Source organism: Athene cunicularia (assembly GCF_003259725.1).
Source record: "Athene cunicularia isolate RWA chromosome 2 unlocalized genomic scaffold, athCun1 chr2_part1, whole genome shotgun sequence".
NCBI lineage: Eukaryota > Metazoa > Chordata > Aves > Strigiformes > Strigidae > Athene > Athene cunicularia.
The window spans coordinates 145,637,519-145,654,023 of record NW_020799095.1 but is presented as its reverse complement, the minus strand read 5'-3'; the positions used below and the strand labels follow the sequence as shown (position 1 = coordinate 145,654,023).

The following is a 16,505-nucleotide window of genomic DNA, read 5'->3' as shown; positions in this document are numbered from 1 at the left end:
TTATACATATATTCTGCTGAGAGGTTGTAGCATGTTGCTACTGGCTTTACCTGAGAGTTTTGGCCAAATGGTGGTGTGCTCCATCACACTGATGATGGAACAAGCTATTCCTCAGAGGTGATCCTACGTATTGGAGTAAAAAGGAGTCAGAAAAGAAGGGGTGCAGACCCATATTTGCATTTTCAGCCCAGCACTCCACCCAAGGGAATTTGTGTCCTAAGTTTTCTTCAAGCCACTGTGTTTGGAGCTGTAGATTCACTTCTCTTTCATCTTTTCCAGATGTTTCTTTTGTTTTCATACAGCAGAGACAGGAGAACCTATGAGCACCTTTGTCCTGTACTGCACACATGCCAACCATGTAGATGGAGGTCCCCATTTCAGTCGTCTAAGGCCACAGGACAGCATGGTCCTCATGGGACTGCCTTGTCCTGATTTGTAAACTCATGGAAGAGGGTCAGCTCGCAGGTTTCTGGGAGAAAAATGGGGATGTGTGAGCAAGGCTGGTCACTATTTTCCAAATTTTTATATTTCTGCCAATACTTCTGGCCTTGAAAGGTCACTGGGAATGGCACGGATATGGCCTCAAGGCCTGGGGAAGGACCCCACACACACTTTCCTGTAGGAGTACAAACAGTTCTTACCGCTATCTTGAATGTGCACTGCCCAGCCCATAACACTACAAATTACCTGACACACTGGGCCAGATCTTGCTCAATTCAAACACTCAGCATAACACCTCATGTGAGTGGGAGTCCCCCATCAGCACCAAGGTCATCACTGAAGCTATTTCAATACTTCCCACTCCCTTCCTTCTACCTCCTCCTGCTCACCTCTCCACTATCCAGACCAAACAATTTCCTCTTCCTGTGTTCTATTAACATCACATGCAGAAAATCCAATACATTATCTTCAGGATTAAGTAGAACGAGCAGGGCATATTAGCACGCTGCCGTGTTTGTATCAGGGACACGTTTATGCTCCGCAGGCACTAAATGTTCTCGGCAATTCCCTGTGCAGGGAAGGTGGGTAGCATACCAAAGCCATGCATTTAGAAGCTGTGGAACAGTTTAACTAGAGATATATTAAGAAATTTGCCTCAGGAATGTAAATAGATCCAGAAGGTTTTGTGATCCAAGGCAATTAATTTTAAGAGAGTTCTTTTGCATGCACACACATGTGTACACACACATACCTGCTCACACCCTTCTGCCTGTACTCCTACGTAAATATACAACAAAAGCAAAATTTCTGAGGTACTAATAATAGTAAATGCTCTTGCCACAGAGGTAAAAACTTCATACTTATTTGGGGTGGAGTGGGAGGCTATTCACTGGTCAAACAAGGAGGTATCCATTCACAATACAATATTAAAGGATGACCTGGTCTTAGCTGCAGTGCATAGGAAGTGTACATAAAATATATCTCTGAGGAGATTAATATGGTTAAATGAATTTGCCAGAACAAAGAACAACTTGACCTCAGGAAAGAAAAATCAAATCTAATCTTGTCAGGCATTTATTGGAGCCTTGAGTCATCTTAATCTTCTAGTGCAAATTGTTTATTGCCTGTACTTTTGTGCAGCTCTCACACACTGAAATGAAATGTTTTTGCATACTCTGGTCAGTCAATTCTAGCATTAAACTCTGCCACACTGTCTTTTAGTCTTGGATTAAAACTACATCGAAAATTTTTGCATGACCAATTGGCAAAAAAGGATCAAGGCATATAAGACAACAAAGACCAGAGGAAGGAATTCCTGCAGGAGCAGAGGATGCAGTAACACCCTTGGTACAGGCTACTGGATCCAAGGTGGGTCTAGATTGGTTTAACCAGTAAAAGTTGTTCTAAAATCTGGAATTAAACAGGTAAGGCAAAACCAGTATCTGATGAGGTGGGAAGCTAGAAATGGGTTGGAGCTGTAGATTCACTTCTCTTTCATCATAATGAAATTTCTGAATTATGGATTGTTGATAGAGTGTGAGTCAGAACATAACACCCCAATACTGCCAGTGAAAAAGCAAAATGCTAAGGAATATAGATGAATTCAAGATTTAAGAGCCATGAATCAGATTGTTCAGGACCTTCACCCAGCAGCAGCTAACCCATATACCGTTCTGACACCTTTGAAGGAAAAGTAGAAGTGGTTTCCTGTACCTGATCTCCAGGACACTTTTTTCTGCTTACCTCTAGTCAAAGACAGTCAGACGATATTTGCCTTTGAATGGGAAAGCCCCAGCACCAGACGCAAAACACAACTTACCTGGATGGTGCCACCTCAGGGGTTTAAAAATAGTCCAACAATATTTGGCAGCCGGTTGGCAACAGAACTGGAATAATGGAAAAAGGAAAAGCCAGAAGGAACGATACTGTAATACGGATGCAATTTTGGATGAGATGCTGGGGGATATGGTGTAGGGAGGAACTTTGTAGAGTAGGGCTGATGGTTGGACTTGATGATCCCAAGGGTCTTTTCCAACCTGAGTGATTCTGTGATTCTGTAAATGTAGACAGTCAATAGTCCTGGAGCACCATGCAGTTAAACAGTGTGTCAGTCAGCTTCTGCACATACACTCAGCTGCCCTGCCCAAGAAATCAGGTACTTATTCCTCCACGTTCACTCAGTCTTGAAGCCATGTTGGGCACGAGCTCAGTCCCCTGAGCGTCCTGTTCCATTTTCTGTGCCAGGATAGGCTTCATTATCCTGGAAAAATCAGGCCACTCTCAAAATCTAAGCATGGTCACTCCTTTTAAAAAGTGATTACTGATGTTCTTGTCCACCTTTTACATGACACTCAATGGTTAAAGTATTTGCCCAAGAAATGGGGGCTCACAAGTCCTAACTGAGGTTTGAACTTCCATGGTTCAAACCAGCAAATGCCAAGACAACACGCGATAGTATATCAAGCCAGAGCCTTAGTGTCAAAGGACACAGTGACAGCAGCACATCTAACTCCAGAGTGGTCAGGACACTCCCAACAGATGGGATCATTCAGTGCTCTGGTCAATATGGAGAAATGAGCCCCACCAAGAAGGGTAGCCCTGAGTGTATTTGGTGGGACACTTGCTGCATTACATAAGCTCTGGGAGTGCCTGATGGACTGGGTTTTCAGGCAATGCTCTGCTGAACTCCTGGATCCTGACAGCTTTAGGAAGGACGTAAACACTGACTGACTGCCTAGACATCTCTGGGCAGGCACCTTGGCCACAGGAGGAGACAGGAGTGTACAGAGCCAGGAGGGGAAGGCTGGAGGATATGGCCTCAGCCAGAACACCTAATTTCAGGATATTTGCTCTGATGTGGAGATTTCTCTATTGAAATAAGGACTCAAAACAAATCCATAACATACTGATCTAAGATTTCAGTTCATGTCCATCTTAACGTTTAATTTGGCCATTTGAATTCTTACCATGATTTAATTCTTTTTTGCTGGTGGGCTACATAGTCCTGCGTTTAATATACTTTAAATGAAACAAATTATCTATTAAAACAAAATTACTTAAAATACTAAAATTGTTGTTAAAAAAATGGCTTTTTGATAAAAATTATTTGCAGACTGTTCCTAAAATGTTACACATCACAAATTATAAAACTGTCATTCTTTCTTGTCCATCTTGTTAGAAGTACAAAGTTAAGAAAGTTCTTGTTTATTTACAACCTGAGATAAGGTACAGGAATGACTTCCTCTGATTTTGTTCAGGTAAAGACTTACTATTTTTTAATCTTTCTTAAACTTTATTGACTTTATATGTCATGTTGATCGTATTTTTTATAGGGGTGGCATCAAGAAAACCCTCAAGTATCCTTGCAAATACCATAGAGAGAGTGGGAGGGGAAGGGAATTCTGCACTCCCTGCAAAAAGGAGAGATGGAAAAATGAAGTCTGAAGGACTCTCAGCAGCCTAATTCTAGTCACTTATCTCGATGTGACTGTGGCAGAAGATTTCTTTAACAGGCACCTACAAGGAGCCACTGTACCAAATTCTTGGCAGCCCTTCACACCTTGCCCCCCAGCAGCCATGAGCTCAGGTGTGCACGTGAGGTCGATACTTAGAGGCATATGCAGGTGTGAGCTGATGCTGCGACTCCAGCACCTCCCCAGCAACTAGATGGGGACTTTTGTCCCATGGTCAATACACAGAGGCTCATCTACTTTTTCCTTAGTGGTGGGCAGTATTGCACTTAGAAAAGCAAAATAGGCTTGGGTTTCCATGCAGAGGCACAAAAAAATCCATGCACCTCCCTGCTTCACAAAGACAAAACAATCCAACTTCTGGCAGCCTCATTCAGGCAGATTCTGGTTTCTCTTGGCAGTAGCAATACAGGCACAAACAAGTACTAGTATCATCACTGGGGCTTTTCTTTATTTTTTAAATTTTATGAAAGGATTGCTTGGTTTCTTTATGAGATACTTGGAGCCCGTGGCTAGTTTGTACTGAGGCCATGTCTTACAGCCCAGAATCTGGTTCTCCCAGTTGTGGTGCAAATGCTGAAGGATGGCACCATTTGTCGGGCACAGAGTGGTTCTTCACCATGGACTTGCAGAGCAGGACCTGGTGGGCTCCACTTTGTTCTCACCATGTGCTATGTTCAGACTTTTTAAGCTAGAGCAGGCAAAGTCTTTCCACATACCTCTTACAAAGTAGTTGCTATGTCTCATTATAATATTTGCTCTCATAAAAGAGGTTCAGATTATCTCTCCCTGTAGTTCATGGAAGGACTTTCAAGGATGAAATTACCTAATTTTTGCCTACCTAAACGTGTGATATCTAATGCAAACTAATCTTGTACTCTCCCTCTGTAATCAGTGGAGAAAGTAAACACACGGGAGGACAATTGAACCCTTCTTAGACACTCATTTAAGGATGGGATTGGTTATCCTGCATAGGTGCTTCTGCATTGCCTGCACATGAATGACCTGCCTCTTTGCAGAGATGAATTCCACTTTTAATCACACAGATGAGGTCCAAAAAAGACAATGCCCAGCTACTCTTGCTTCTCTCAACTCTGCACTGCAGCTCAGCTGTCTCAGCAGTATACGGGAAAAACATCTGACTCTGTGTCAGTTGTCAACGTTACAACTCCCCCACTACCTCTGCCCTGGGAAGGGCTAAGTCCTTTGCCTTTACGTGAAATTTTGCTGAGTGTATATTTATAGCTGTTATTCATTAAATAGGTTCACCTGACCAGAGGGCTGCCACAAACAGTTTATTCCTGGTAGTGTTTTGTAAAGGGAGGGTTTATAGTTAGCAAAGCTGTTTATTTCATCTACAACAAAAGCCTGCCTTCAGGATTGTGCAAATACAGTTTAGGGTGGCTACTGATACTTTTTAAAGCTTAGATGTCCTTTCAATTTATTAACTATAAACACAAGAGGAAACCACAGTCTGAGTGCCAAGAGACACTCAAAATCATTTTTCTGTGTCTGAAGTCACCTAGAACTTCTGACATATTGTGCTTTCCATGTTGTATCTGCTGTCCCATTTGAACTTCTGCTTAGAAGGAGCTTAGTGTAACTCAAACCTAAGCCCCATCACGACCCACAGTGTGAGAAACTCTTTGCTCTTCTCAGCTGCGGGGTTTGGCCATGCAGGAGTCAGCCATACATCTGCAGGTTGCATTGAGACTTCCCCAGCTGGGTCCAGGCCTCTCTGTGGTTGATCCTGCTACTTTGCCCTGTGAGATTTTTGGAACATGACAGCTTCCTAGGGTTTGGCTCTGCCCCTTTCCTGATGTCCATTCCACTTCTTGCTATTCTGTTTTGCTCTTCCCTCCCTCTCATTTCTTTTCTCAGTTTGCTTTCCTTATAAAAAGCATGAATCATCACCTTGAAGGATCTCTCTCTTCTCTTCGGCTTGCTTGGGCTCAATATCAGACTAAGAAGCTGGACAAACACTGCTGAAATTAATCACATCAAAACTGTCATTGCTCTTTAACCAGAAGCCCACTGATTAGTGAGTGTCCCTGTTTTTTTTTCAGAAAAGTTCACCCGTGCCCAGAGAGTATTTTAATTAGTAGTCTACAGGATATTCCCTTGTACAACTGTTCCAATTATGTTTAATCAGTAACACTGTACATGCAATAATTAATTAACATTAAAACAGAGAGAGCTTGACTCTGTGATTCATTTGTTTGGTAGTCTTTGGTCTGCTATTCAGCTATTTTATCTATAGTCTACAGAGCAAATCCTCTTGGCAAGCTGGTTCAGGGTGTCAGGGCTCTCCAGTCCTGCTCCAGTGTTACCAGTACTTAATTTAACACCAAAAATCTCCATTTACCAGCACCCCAAGTCTACTGTGAAGATCTTTAGTGGTCACTGAAGCCAAATGAGCTCGTCTGGAGTAGAAGGTGACATTGTGCAATGTGGCTAAGCTGCCAAACAGCTGGTGAAGTTTGCCAGTGTGACAATGTCATCAGTTCACCAAGGAGAAAATCAGGGACATCACAGGCTGTGCAAGCATCCATCCTCCCCAAGAAGCAATGCTTCACATTGCCAGTGCACAGCCAGCCACAGCAAACACACCCGAATGGGGGCCGGTGACACAATCATCACCATGTCTCAGCGCAGCTAAAGGCCACTTCTCTGGCTGCTATCCACAAGTGCTGCTCCTGTATTTAAAATGAACCTGTCACTTGACAGGAGGCAAAACAATGGACCTTGATTTTTCATGCCTGTTTGGGAAGCCTCCACATCCTATACAAGACACAGTTTTTGCATAAAGTTACTTTATTTCCACCATAAAACTAATTGATTAATGGAAAAGCACGAGATAAAAGCTGAAGTTTTTCAATGGCATGTCCATAACCTTTTTATCCTGTTTTGAGAAATGATGTATCAGAGGACAGTTTTGTACTTTGAAAGAGGAAAAGGTATCTAAGGCACCTGAAGTTGACTTTCTCCCTGATATCTGATCTGCTGCATCTCTTCTTCACCATAAACACTCCGCGTGTAGCAGGAAGGTAGAACAGAATAATGGGCTTTTGACACTTTCCAAAGAAAAATATGAAGTGCAATAGAGTTTCCCCTCTCTTTCATTAAAAAGAAAATTTAAATCACATTTTGCCAGCAAAAATAATTGAAACCTGTAGGGAGGACTATGGTAAAAATAAAGATCTCAGATTCCTCGTGGCCTGGCTAAAACAATATTTGTCCCTTAATCTTCATTATAACCAGAAAGAGGAGCAAAATCCAAAAGAAACAGAATTCCATATTGATACTTTATGTTACAAATAGATATGATTGAGAACTTGCAAATCATGAGATCTCTGCATGGGAGTTGGTCTTCTGGTCAATGCTGGACGTTGTCTGGCCTGCTGAGGTCCTTCTTCCAGCTATGTTCTGATGATTAAGGTAAGTTCAACCCTTTAGATCTTTAAAAAAACATAAGAGCAAAGAGCTCATAATTCTTCATGTTCTGTTGCACACATTATTTAGTGGAATTTTTTGGTTTTCTGGTTTGTTTTTAATGGAGGCACAAACATCTGATCCTCCAAATGCAAGCAAGTAAGAGGCAAATCCCTTGCTTAGGGATCCCCCATCTGTCCCTTGCCCAGCAGCCTCTGTGCAGGAGGAAGCCTACATTTGGGACACACTGAGCATCACCCAGCCAGGCCTCAGCCAGCAGCGTCCTGGATGCATACAGCACAGCAAAATGCCATGGGACCCTGTCAGCACAAATTTACATGACATCTCAATATGTTAGCTGAGAGCTACACCCAGCCTCCAAACCCCTGACTTTTGGCAAGTGAAGGGTTGAAGTGAAGGGCCAGCCCATTTAAGCTGAGGCCAGACCAGACATGGCTTGCATCCAAGAACATCAGGAAAAATCACACGCTCCCCAGCGCTTCCAGGTTAGGGCAGATCTAAACCACAAAGATTTGCTGACGTCGCTGTATTGATCTAGAGTGGAGGAGAATCAAATGTGATCTAAAATATCAATATCGCCCACAAAACTCTCCATGGAGAGGCAAGACATACAAGCAAGAGGAGACCATTTATATATATTTTTATAGCTGATGCAATCTGTGAGGAGATTTGATCAAATGTTTTTGTCAACATGAGCTGTGTCATCACTGGCTAAATGAACCGAGTCTATGTGTGTTGGCTAGTCCCACTTTTCTCTTTGAATTCCCAAGTATCTGGAAAGAATGAGCCTTAAAGTTGCAGCTGTGCATCTTTGCCGTCATAGAAGATGTGCCTTTTTAGGTTAAAAGTTGTTATCATTTGGTGCCTGACTAACTGTGCTGTAAGCAAATATTATGGATTTGTTTTTACTCCCCTGGTACAGTGATTGAAATGATATTGATCAGGCACTACATCTCCCATTGACACGAGCATTTTTCCCCATGGTGTCTGAAACCAGAGGTCAACATTTGTATTCTTTGTATTATTAGTAGTTCCGCATAGACAATGTATTTTGTACTAATTTATGCCCCCCTTTAGCGCTCTGAAGGTTGTAGGAAGGTAACTGTCCAAGGACTGCACAGATTCAACCTGCAGCAGCAGCCAGCCGGGTCCACACAGCTCTGGTTTACAGATTGACAGGATCCATCGTCTCCGTTACATCCATCATGTAAATCCAACCTGTTTGCTTGGCTAGCCTGAACAGCGCTGGTAATAAACAACAGTCTCTGTGTCACTTTTCTCTTTATGCTTTTCTTTGCTCAAATGAGTTTTGCTAGCTTAGACCTTGCTATCCTGCTTTCAGCAGCACTGCTGTAATCAGCTGTGAAAGAGCTTAAGTGGACCGCCACTTTCAATCTTCAGAGAGATCCTCAGACTGACCATAAACGTGTTATTGTAGGACAGATACAACATAATCCTGACAAGTAGATCTGGCCCCAGAATTTATCTGTATTTTCTATCATATTTGTTTTAATAATGTCATGAAAATTACTCTTTGGGATTCCAGAATTGAAAATGCAACATTTTGCTATTTAAGAGGACAAAACCACTGAAAGTTTCTAATCAAAGATATGTGGAGAGGGAGGGAAAAAAAATGAGGTTTTATGGAACCTTTTCACAGGAAAAAATGCAGTTAGTTTTACTAACAATACCTTCACACACATGTGATCCCTTTTCAGGAACAGCACTGAGGGGAGAATGGAGTAAGAAAGCAGGAGCACAATCAGCCCTCCTTTCCCTCAGTGGGAAGATTTCCATGTGATGGCAGGTTTGCAATGCCCCAAGAGGTCTTGCTGCCACTCAGAGCACTGTCTGCCTTCTCTAAGCACACGGCTACCCAAAGTATTGCCACTCGTAAAGACAACCTGGAAGGAGGATCTTGGTAGAGAATTAGAGAGGCTGAATTGTCCTGTGTACTGACAACCTATTCAGCAGCCTCCTGCCAGCCCTGGATGAGGTGGCCATCCATGCTACCAGAACAGACCACAAGTCTGATTCTACTCACATCTTTGAGCAAAGCATCTCTGGACACCTTCCAGCACTGGTGGATGTCGTCTGGGGTGCTCTGCTTGGTGTCACTCTCTGGTGCCCTCTCCATCTTTCTCCTGAGCCATCAGCCCTCACACCCGTCCCCTTCTTCTGTGGTTGTCACCCATAACCAGCAGTCTTTCTCAACCTTGGTTACCATGCAGAAGGGTTTGATGGAAGGTGCCAAAGGATCCACTGCGTCATGTGGGACACAGTCATGTGGCAAGGCACATATGTGAAGGGTTGGCCAGTGCAATGGGCTTGGTTGGAAGGGGTAGGTCTCACCTGCAGCACACTATCCTGGTCTCCCCTGAGTTTGAAGAGATGACACCCTGCATGTGACCATCTACCTGATTAGTTGGGTATGACTCCCTGGGGTGGCTGATGACCTGATTACAGGTTCCATTAGCTTGGCACATGTGATAAAAGGATGAGATCATGGTACAGTGCTGCAGTGCATGGTAGAGTATGGAACACTGTAAAGGAGAAGCCCATAACCTTGGCCCAGGATGTGAGATTTGATCATTTTGATGGAGGATGGGGAAGACTTGAGGACCACCAACATGCAAGTGCTTTTATGGCATAGAGCATCTGCTGATAAAACTCCATGTCCTATTTTTACAATGGGTATTTTGCACAGACACAGACATTTACTAACAAACCACAGCTGCCTTTTAGACTGACAGTTACTGGTCTGTGGCTCTTGAGGAGTCTTTGGTAGAATCTAAGCATTTAAAAATGAAGCAGCCCCAGATCTTCTTCTCCTCTTGTGGAGAAATTGTGGTGAAATTGTGGTGAAAATGTGCATTAGTAGGGAGGCCTGCAGGCGTGTTGCCTGTAAATGGAAATATTTTTTTCTAGACTAGGTAGAGTCTGATTTTCTGATGTGTGCGTGCATTTGTACAGGCGTGTGAAATGTGATCACAATATATATTCAAGATAAGAAACCAAGCCACTGATGTCCAAATGATTAGTTTTGACTGGTTAATAAGTACCTGCATGACAAACAGCAAAGTCTGATAGGAAGGACTGTTATATATGAAAAAAAAAAATCAAAGTAAACGGTAAGTACAGGATCAGAACAACAAGGTGCCGAAATGAATTGTCACACTTTCTGCTTCAGCTTCCCAAGTAAAATTAGGCAGCTTAAGTGCTGGGTGATCAGACTTAGGAAAGAAGGCATTTTCATCAAACTGCATGGAAACAGTGATGGGTCGAGCTGGGACCACTTCTGTTTTTTCACGCTGACCTGGCATTTTGGCTCTAAAATCCTCTTTCCAATTACTGGGAACACTGCTAAATTTCAGGGCATTGGGCTGCATTTTTCCGTTTTGTTTCCATGTCTTAAATGAGTCTGAATCCTGAGGTTTGAATCTTGACTTTTTATTTGTTTTTCTTGCAGTTTTAGGTTTGATTTGAGTTTCTCGTAGAATTCTTCAGCCAAAATTATTCTCAAAGGCCTCAAAAAGGAAGGAAGGAAAGGAACAGAACAGGGAGGAATAGGCTTGGATCCACAGAAAAGGAAAAGACCATCAAAAATAAGAAGGGTGACTGCAGTGGAGCAAAGGACTTGCTGCAAGAGGAGGGTGAGAAGAAACATGAAGTGTGGTGAGACAGAGAAAATCCTCCATCCTCCAGCTCTGCCAGAGCAACAGGGAAGATGAGGTTCATGAAGAATAGAAATGACCTTTTAAACAACATTCCCTTATAGCAAATATTGCATTAACATTAGGAGATAGATAAAACTAACTTAAATTGGGAGGCAAAAGAATGTGTATCCAGGGCCCACAGTGAAAAGAGGAATGTGAGAATAATAAAACCTTTGTTGTCTGCTTCAGCGTGGATGTGTAAGATGATCTTGAGAAAGTCATCTGCAAAAAAAGCCCATAACCAAACAATTTCAGTATCTCACAGGAGGGCTGTGAGGCTGTATAGTTGCCAGTTTTCAGTTACTACCTTGTTAAACTCTAGGATAGTTTAAACAATCATTTTCTCATCTATACATCTTTACAGTTCTATACATCTTTTTGCTGAGAGTGCTTTAAAAGCTGCCTGACCCTATGGCCTTCACTCCACAGCAGCTGTATGATGCTGATTTATATCAGAGGATTGTTTTTGTAAGGGATATGGTCTCCTGGTATCTCTGGAGAAGATCTAAAAAGCTGAGATGGACTCACTGAAACCCTCACATGGTATCTTTATTACAGAGCACCCAGTCCTGACCCAGAAAACCTTGCCAGCATGTGCAAACCACTGCTTATTCTGCAGCTATGAAACCTTCTGTAGAATGGAGGTCTGCAAAGTGCTGGAGCCTCTTTTGTTGGACCTGTGGTTTGACAGTGACCACAGGCTTGAGGCATTTCATAAACCCCCTTTTCCCTGGCTATAAGGGGATCTAGCAAGCAGTCCTACTACCCAGTCCAGAAGGACACACAGGCAGGTTGACCTGTTCAGGTCTTCTACAGGTGTCCTTCAGCCTTCCCAGATGCCCAGCAAACCCTGTCCCCCAAGACACCACTCTAGCTTGTCCAGGTCACAGGTGCTTCATCCTGGGACTTGCAAGATGCTTCATCTTGCAGCACGCTAGACTGCATGTGGGGATACCCTCGGGCAGACACCTGCATCCAGACCTGGCTTTAAGACACCAGTGGTGTAAAGAAACTTCTCAGATGCCCTCTGCATGGGAGTTTGCCTCTCCTTCCTCAGAAGACTGCTTCAGTTAAAGCCTTTCTGGGATGGCTGCCTATCCCTTCCCTACCCCCCTCAGGGCAGGGCCCGACCCTTCCTTTGAAAGGCATCTCTGGTGATGAGATTTCCAGCTGAAAGTGGGATTCCGTCCCTTTGTTTAGGAACAGAAACGAAACATGCTTCATTGCACCTCATGAATTCTTTCAACATAAGCATCTTCAGTTACATGTTTCTGTAGCTGGACATGTGTGTCTGTCACCACGGTAAAGGAGAAAAGAATTTCCACTGATGTGAAAGTATGGTGCTCCCTTTTATCCTGATCTCATTGTTAAACAAATGAGGTGCCTTTAAAAGTACTTCGACATTTCTTTGTGCCTCCAAAACGGTTTATTTTCACCCCGTCTCAGTTTACACTTTAAGTAGTAACCACCTTTTTATGGGTTCGGTTAATTAAGGGGAATAATCTTAATTCCAGTTAGTAAAATTGCTTTCTGTGTATGTGGGTGTGTGAAAATAATACAGTATCTTATTTCAAACCTCATGGGGTTTCAGCAATTATGCCTTTAACAGAAAATCTCAAAAGTCAACAGCATTATAATGTCTAACTCCTGGGAATCAGAGTAAGGGGAAATTAAACATCCATCTTTGAGTTTAATGGTGTAAAAATATGTGTGTAGATAACTGCCATTACGTGCATAATTCCCTCCTGCTGAAATACAGATCCCAAAAGGCTCACCTTGCCCAGACAAGGTAAAGCCAGATCCCACAGCCCCTGCTTGCTTGTATCAGCCTGCATGGGAATATTGTGTGTGGGGAGGAGAGTGGGCTGTGCCGGGGCTGTGCCCAGGCAGACATTCCAGGTGCAAAGCAGCACGTCCCAAGCAAGGAAAGCCTCACCCATCAGTATTTTCTGAATACGCCTTTCTTCTTCTTGGCTGTTCTCTAATCATCCCATCCTTCTTCAGCTCCTGGTCCCTTTTTTATTTTTTCTTGATCAAGGATATGCAAATGCTACTCTGAGTCACGGCTGCTGCAATAGGAGTTTAATCTCTTCGGTAACAGCATTGCTGCATGAGTGTGTGCGTTTCTGCTTTACGTGATTGTCTGCACGTCCCTTGGCAGACAGCAAGTATGTCTCCCAAACCACAACTCACATGCCTAATCACTTCCACTCCAAACTCTTGAGACTGAGTTAGGGACAATATAATAACCAGTTTCTTGCAGGCAACTGGGCAATGGTCCAGACAAAAAGTTCATAGATTTGCTAGCTGACATCTAACTCATCTGAAGTTCAGGTCCGCAAATAATCTTCTACAGTTTCTTGGCGCAGATAAGATTCAGAGAGACCAATCTTCTCAGTTTCCTACGCTTGACTTTGCAGGAGATCCTGCCCCAAAATTTGGAGGGAGTAGTACTGGCAGGGTTGATTAGGTGGTAGGAAAGGGCATCTGCCCACATTCAGAGATAGAGGGCTTCTATGTGCAAGCCAGACCGCCATCATTTGAAATTCACAATTTGTTGGCAGCAGACAACTTTTGCATTCAGGTTGGCAGAGATTTCAAATTCTTCCAGTCCTGAATTGCTGTTTGTATTTGTTTGCACAGAGCCCAATATAATGGGACCTGGTCCCAATTAAGTTGTAGTGCACATGGTAAGTAGTATGGGGAAGTGACAGCAAACAGACCTTTTCAGGACACCCACTAAAACAGCAGCATGAAGACAACATGGACATTGGGACAAAGACTGGTCCCACAGCCCTGTCCTTACCCAGTTGGAAGATTGTCAGACAGGGAAGATGACTAAAATGAACTTAAACAGAATCTTTCCTTCCTTCTCCATCCCTCCTTTTCTGGTTTCAGAAGGTTTCAGGTCCAGCAGAAGGCATAAGCAGACATTTGTCTAAATTTGGAACGTTGCCTTCAGAAAGAGTTTATTTGAGCAGGTAATGCAGTTGTGAGCCCAGTGATGCACTTTCACATTTCGGGTCTCTCCAATATTTTAAATTTCCCATTCACTGCCAGCCAGTAATATACTTGAAGCAGGGTGGGTGGGTCAGGTGTGACAGGGTATGTGCCATGACATGATTTGTGACTTTTAGAGCTACCCGTCACTGAGTATTTCTAAGGAGAGGGTGTGGGGCAGCACAGACTCTTTAGGCATTTCAGCAATTTTTCTTTACAATGCACATGATGAAGCTTCCTCATATTATCCACTATGTCAAATATTACTCTGTTGCACGTTATAGTGATCTTAACTGCACCTCCCAACTAATCTTGAAAAAGAAACTCATTGATCCCATCTGATGAGAGTCCTTAGAGTAATATCTTTTTATATAATTAACAATTTTGGCTATTTTATAATCTTTTTATTCAGGACTGTCTAGTATTAAAGGTGTTTCTTTTTCTGCTTGCTTATATATTCTCTTGGTTTCCTCATTTAAAAGCTGATGCTTGCTTAGGAGCAGACCTTGTGAATTTTCTCCAAATAAAGACATGCCATAATTTGGCTCTGTCCATAGTGAGGGATGGAGGCAGAAGGATTGGGAGAGAATATTTTTCATTTTACTTAGGCCACATTCTACAATGGTTTGCAATACCCATTTACAGGCAGAACTGACCAGTTTGTTGGCACATATGAGTCATTAGATACAGGCTCCATCCACAGCTGTTAACCCGTGCTTTACCCTGGCAGTGGCAAGAAGAGACAGGAATTGGAAAGTCCTGTTGGAATAAACCTGAGGAACAAGTAAAAGTGTGATAAAACTCAGGGGGAGTTGTCTGTAGTTCACCAAGTAGCCCAACACACAACACAAGGGCTTGGGCTGGAGCAACAGGATGTTGGAAGGACTACTCGCTCCAACTTCTTCTCTTAAATGGGGCCAAATAAGAATGGGCAAATTGAGGCAACTTCTCTTAAAAGGGAGCTTGCCATTAGTACCCAGACAGGGACACTGCTGGTAGAGACTGGCAGGGTAGGATGGAGGTGGGTTAGCAGAGAAATCAACTAACTCCCTAATCATCTACCAGCAAAAGGGGATAAAATAAGTCCAAAGATTCAGCAAAAGATACTCGAAAACTAGTTGTAAAAGCCTGCTGCCGCTTCTCTTCACTGGGTAGGGAATAGCTATCCGTGAAAGTCATTTTGTTTAAGGAATTGCTGAACATCACAGTCAAAGAAGTTTCTTTTATAAGATTTTTTTCAAGCATTCCTTAATGACTGAAGCTGGGATGCCTTTTGAGATGGGGTAGAGAGTGCAAGTGAACTTACTCTGGATAACAAACAGTTTTTGCTGGGAGAAAAACCAATATTGGTCTATGGTAGCACATACAGATGTGAGTCTGTGCATGTGTCTCACTTGAGCACCTCGCCTTGGGCAGTCCTGGTTTGCTGTCCTGGCACAGATGTCTGTTGTTGAACAGATGTTGTCTTGTAAGCTCCCCTAAGCAGCTCCATTTTCCAATCAGAATTGTAACTGGAATTATGTACAGAAGATAATTGCAGCATTTATAAAAGGGGAGTCTAAAAAACTGGCCTTGCAGCTCAGAGAATTGAGGTCACCCATCAAGCTGCTGCCCTCCCCTCCCGCTTGTTTCAAAAAAGCCAGATGACTTTATTAGAGTCCGCTGCTGAATAGATACCGTTGGCATTACAAGCCAGGAAAGACAGCTAGGATACTCTTTTGTCACTAACTTAATTTTTGACCAGAGAACAAACCAATGCTTGCTGTATCGTCAAACAGGTAATGGCCTCTTGTGTAATTATAGCAAATTATTATAATAGTTATTATAATAATTTATAGCTATTTGTCCCTTAAGGCAACTCCTTTGTCATGTTTTTCACTGTCTGCGCTGTGACTGTCTTGTTGAGATCATAAGCATTTTTGAGCAAGGACTGTCTATGTGATATGCAGCACTGGTCACCCTACTCATGCCTAACGAGTGAGGTTCTGCTTTTGGTAATTATATTGTATCACTGTAATCAGCTATTAGCAACAGGAGAAAAAATTGTAGCATCTGGATTGGTATAAGATAACTGTAAGGAAGCACAGTATTATTTTAATTGTAAAGAAACACAATATAACTTTCTCTACCCTTTCTTTCAAGATCTGTGTAAACATGTGAGTACATCAGGACTGGATTGTCTATGCATTCGCCTAATGAGACATTGGCAATTAGTTTAGGCCTCAGCTTGTTAGATGTGATGGCTCTGCTAGTCAGCAGGTGTAAATCAATATAAAATAGCTGTTGAAAATCTGACCCATAGATTAAAGAGAGCTATATACGAAGCCAAGAAATAATTTTTGGATATAGCACTTTCTGTATAAGAAAAATGTGGTTTGGATTAAATCTTCAGTCCACAATGCTAATATAATTATAACTTCAGAAA

At 42.7% G+C, this 16,505-nt stretch overlaps 1 protein-coding gene across 1 annotated transcript in view; it reads left to right on the top strand.

Annotated features, from left to right (window-relative positions):
- The first annotated feature begins 15,765 nt into the window (after nt 1–15,765).
- The window catches only part of NDRG1 (N-myc downstream regulated 1), a 73,728-nt gene continuing 72,988 nt past the window's right edge, over nt 15,766–16,505 (top strand). Inside the window, exon 1 of the mRNA XM_026843681.1 lies at nt 15,766–15,858. Within this exon, the coding sequence (XP_026699482.1) occupies nt 15,836–15,858 (23 nt within the window). The 5' untranslated portion in view covers nt 15,766–15,835. The remainder of the gene's footprint in view (nt 15,859–16,505) is intronic.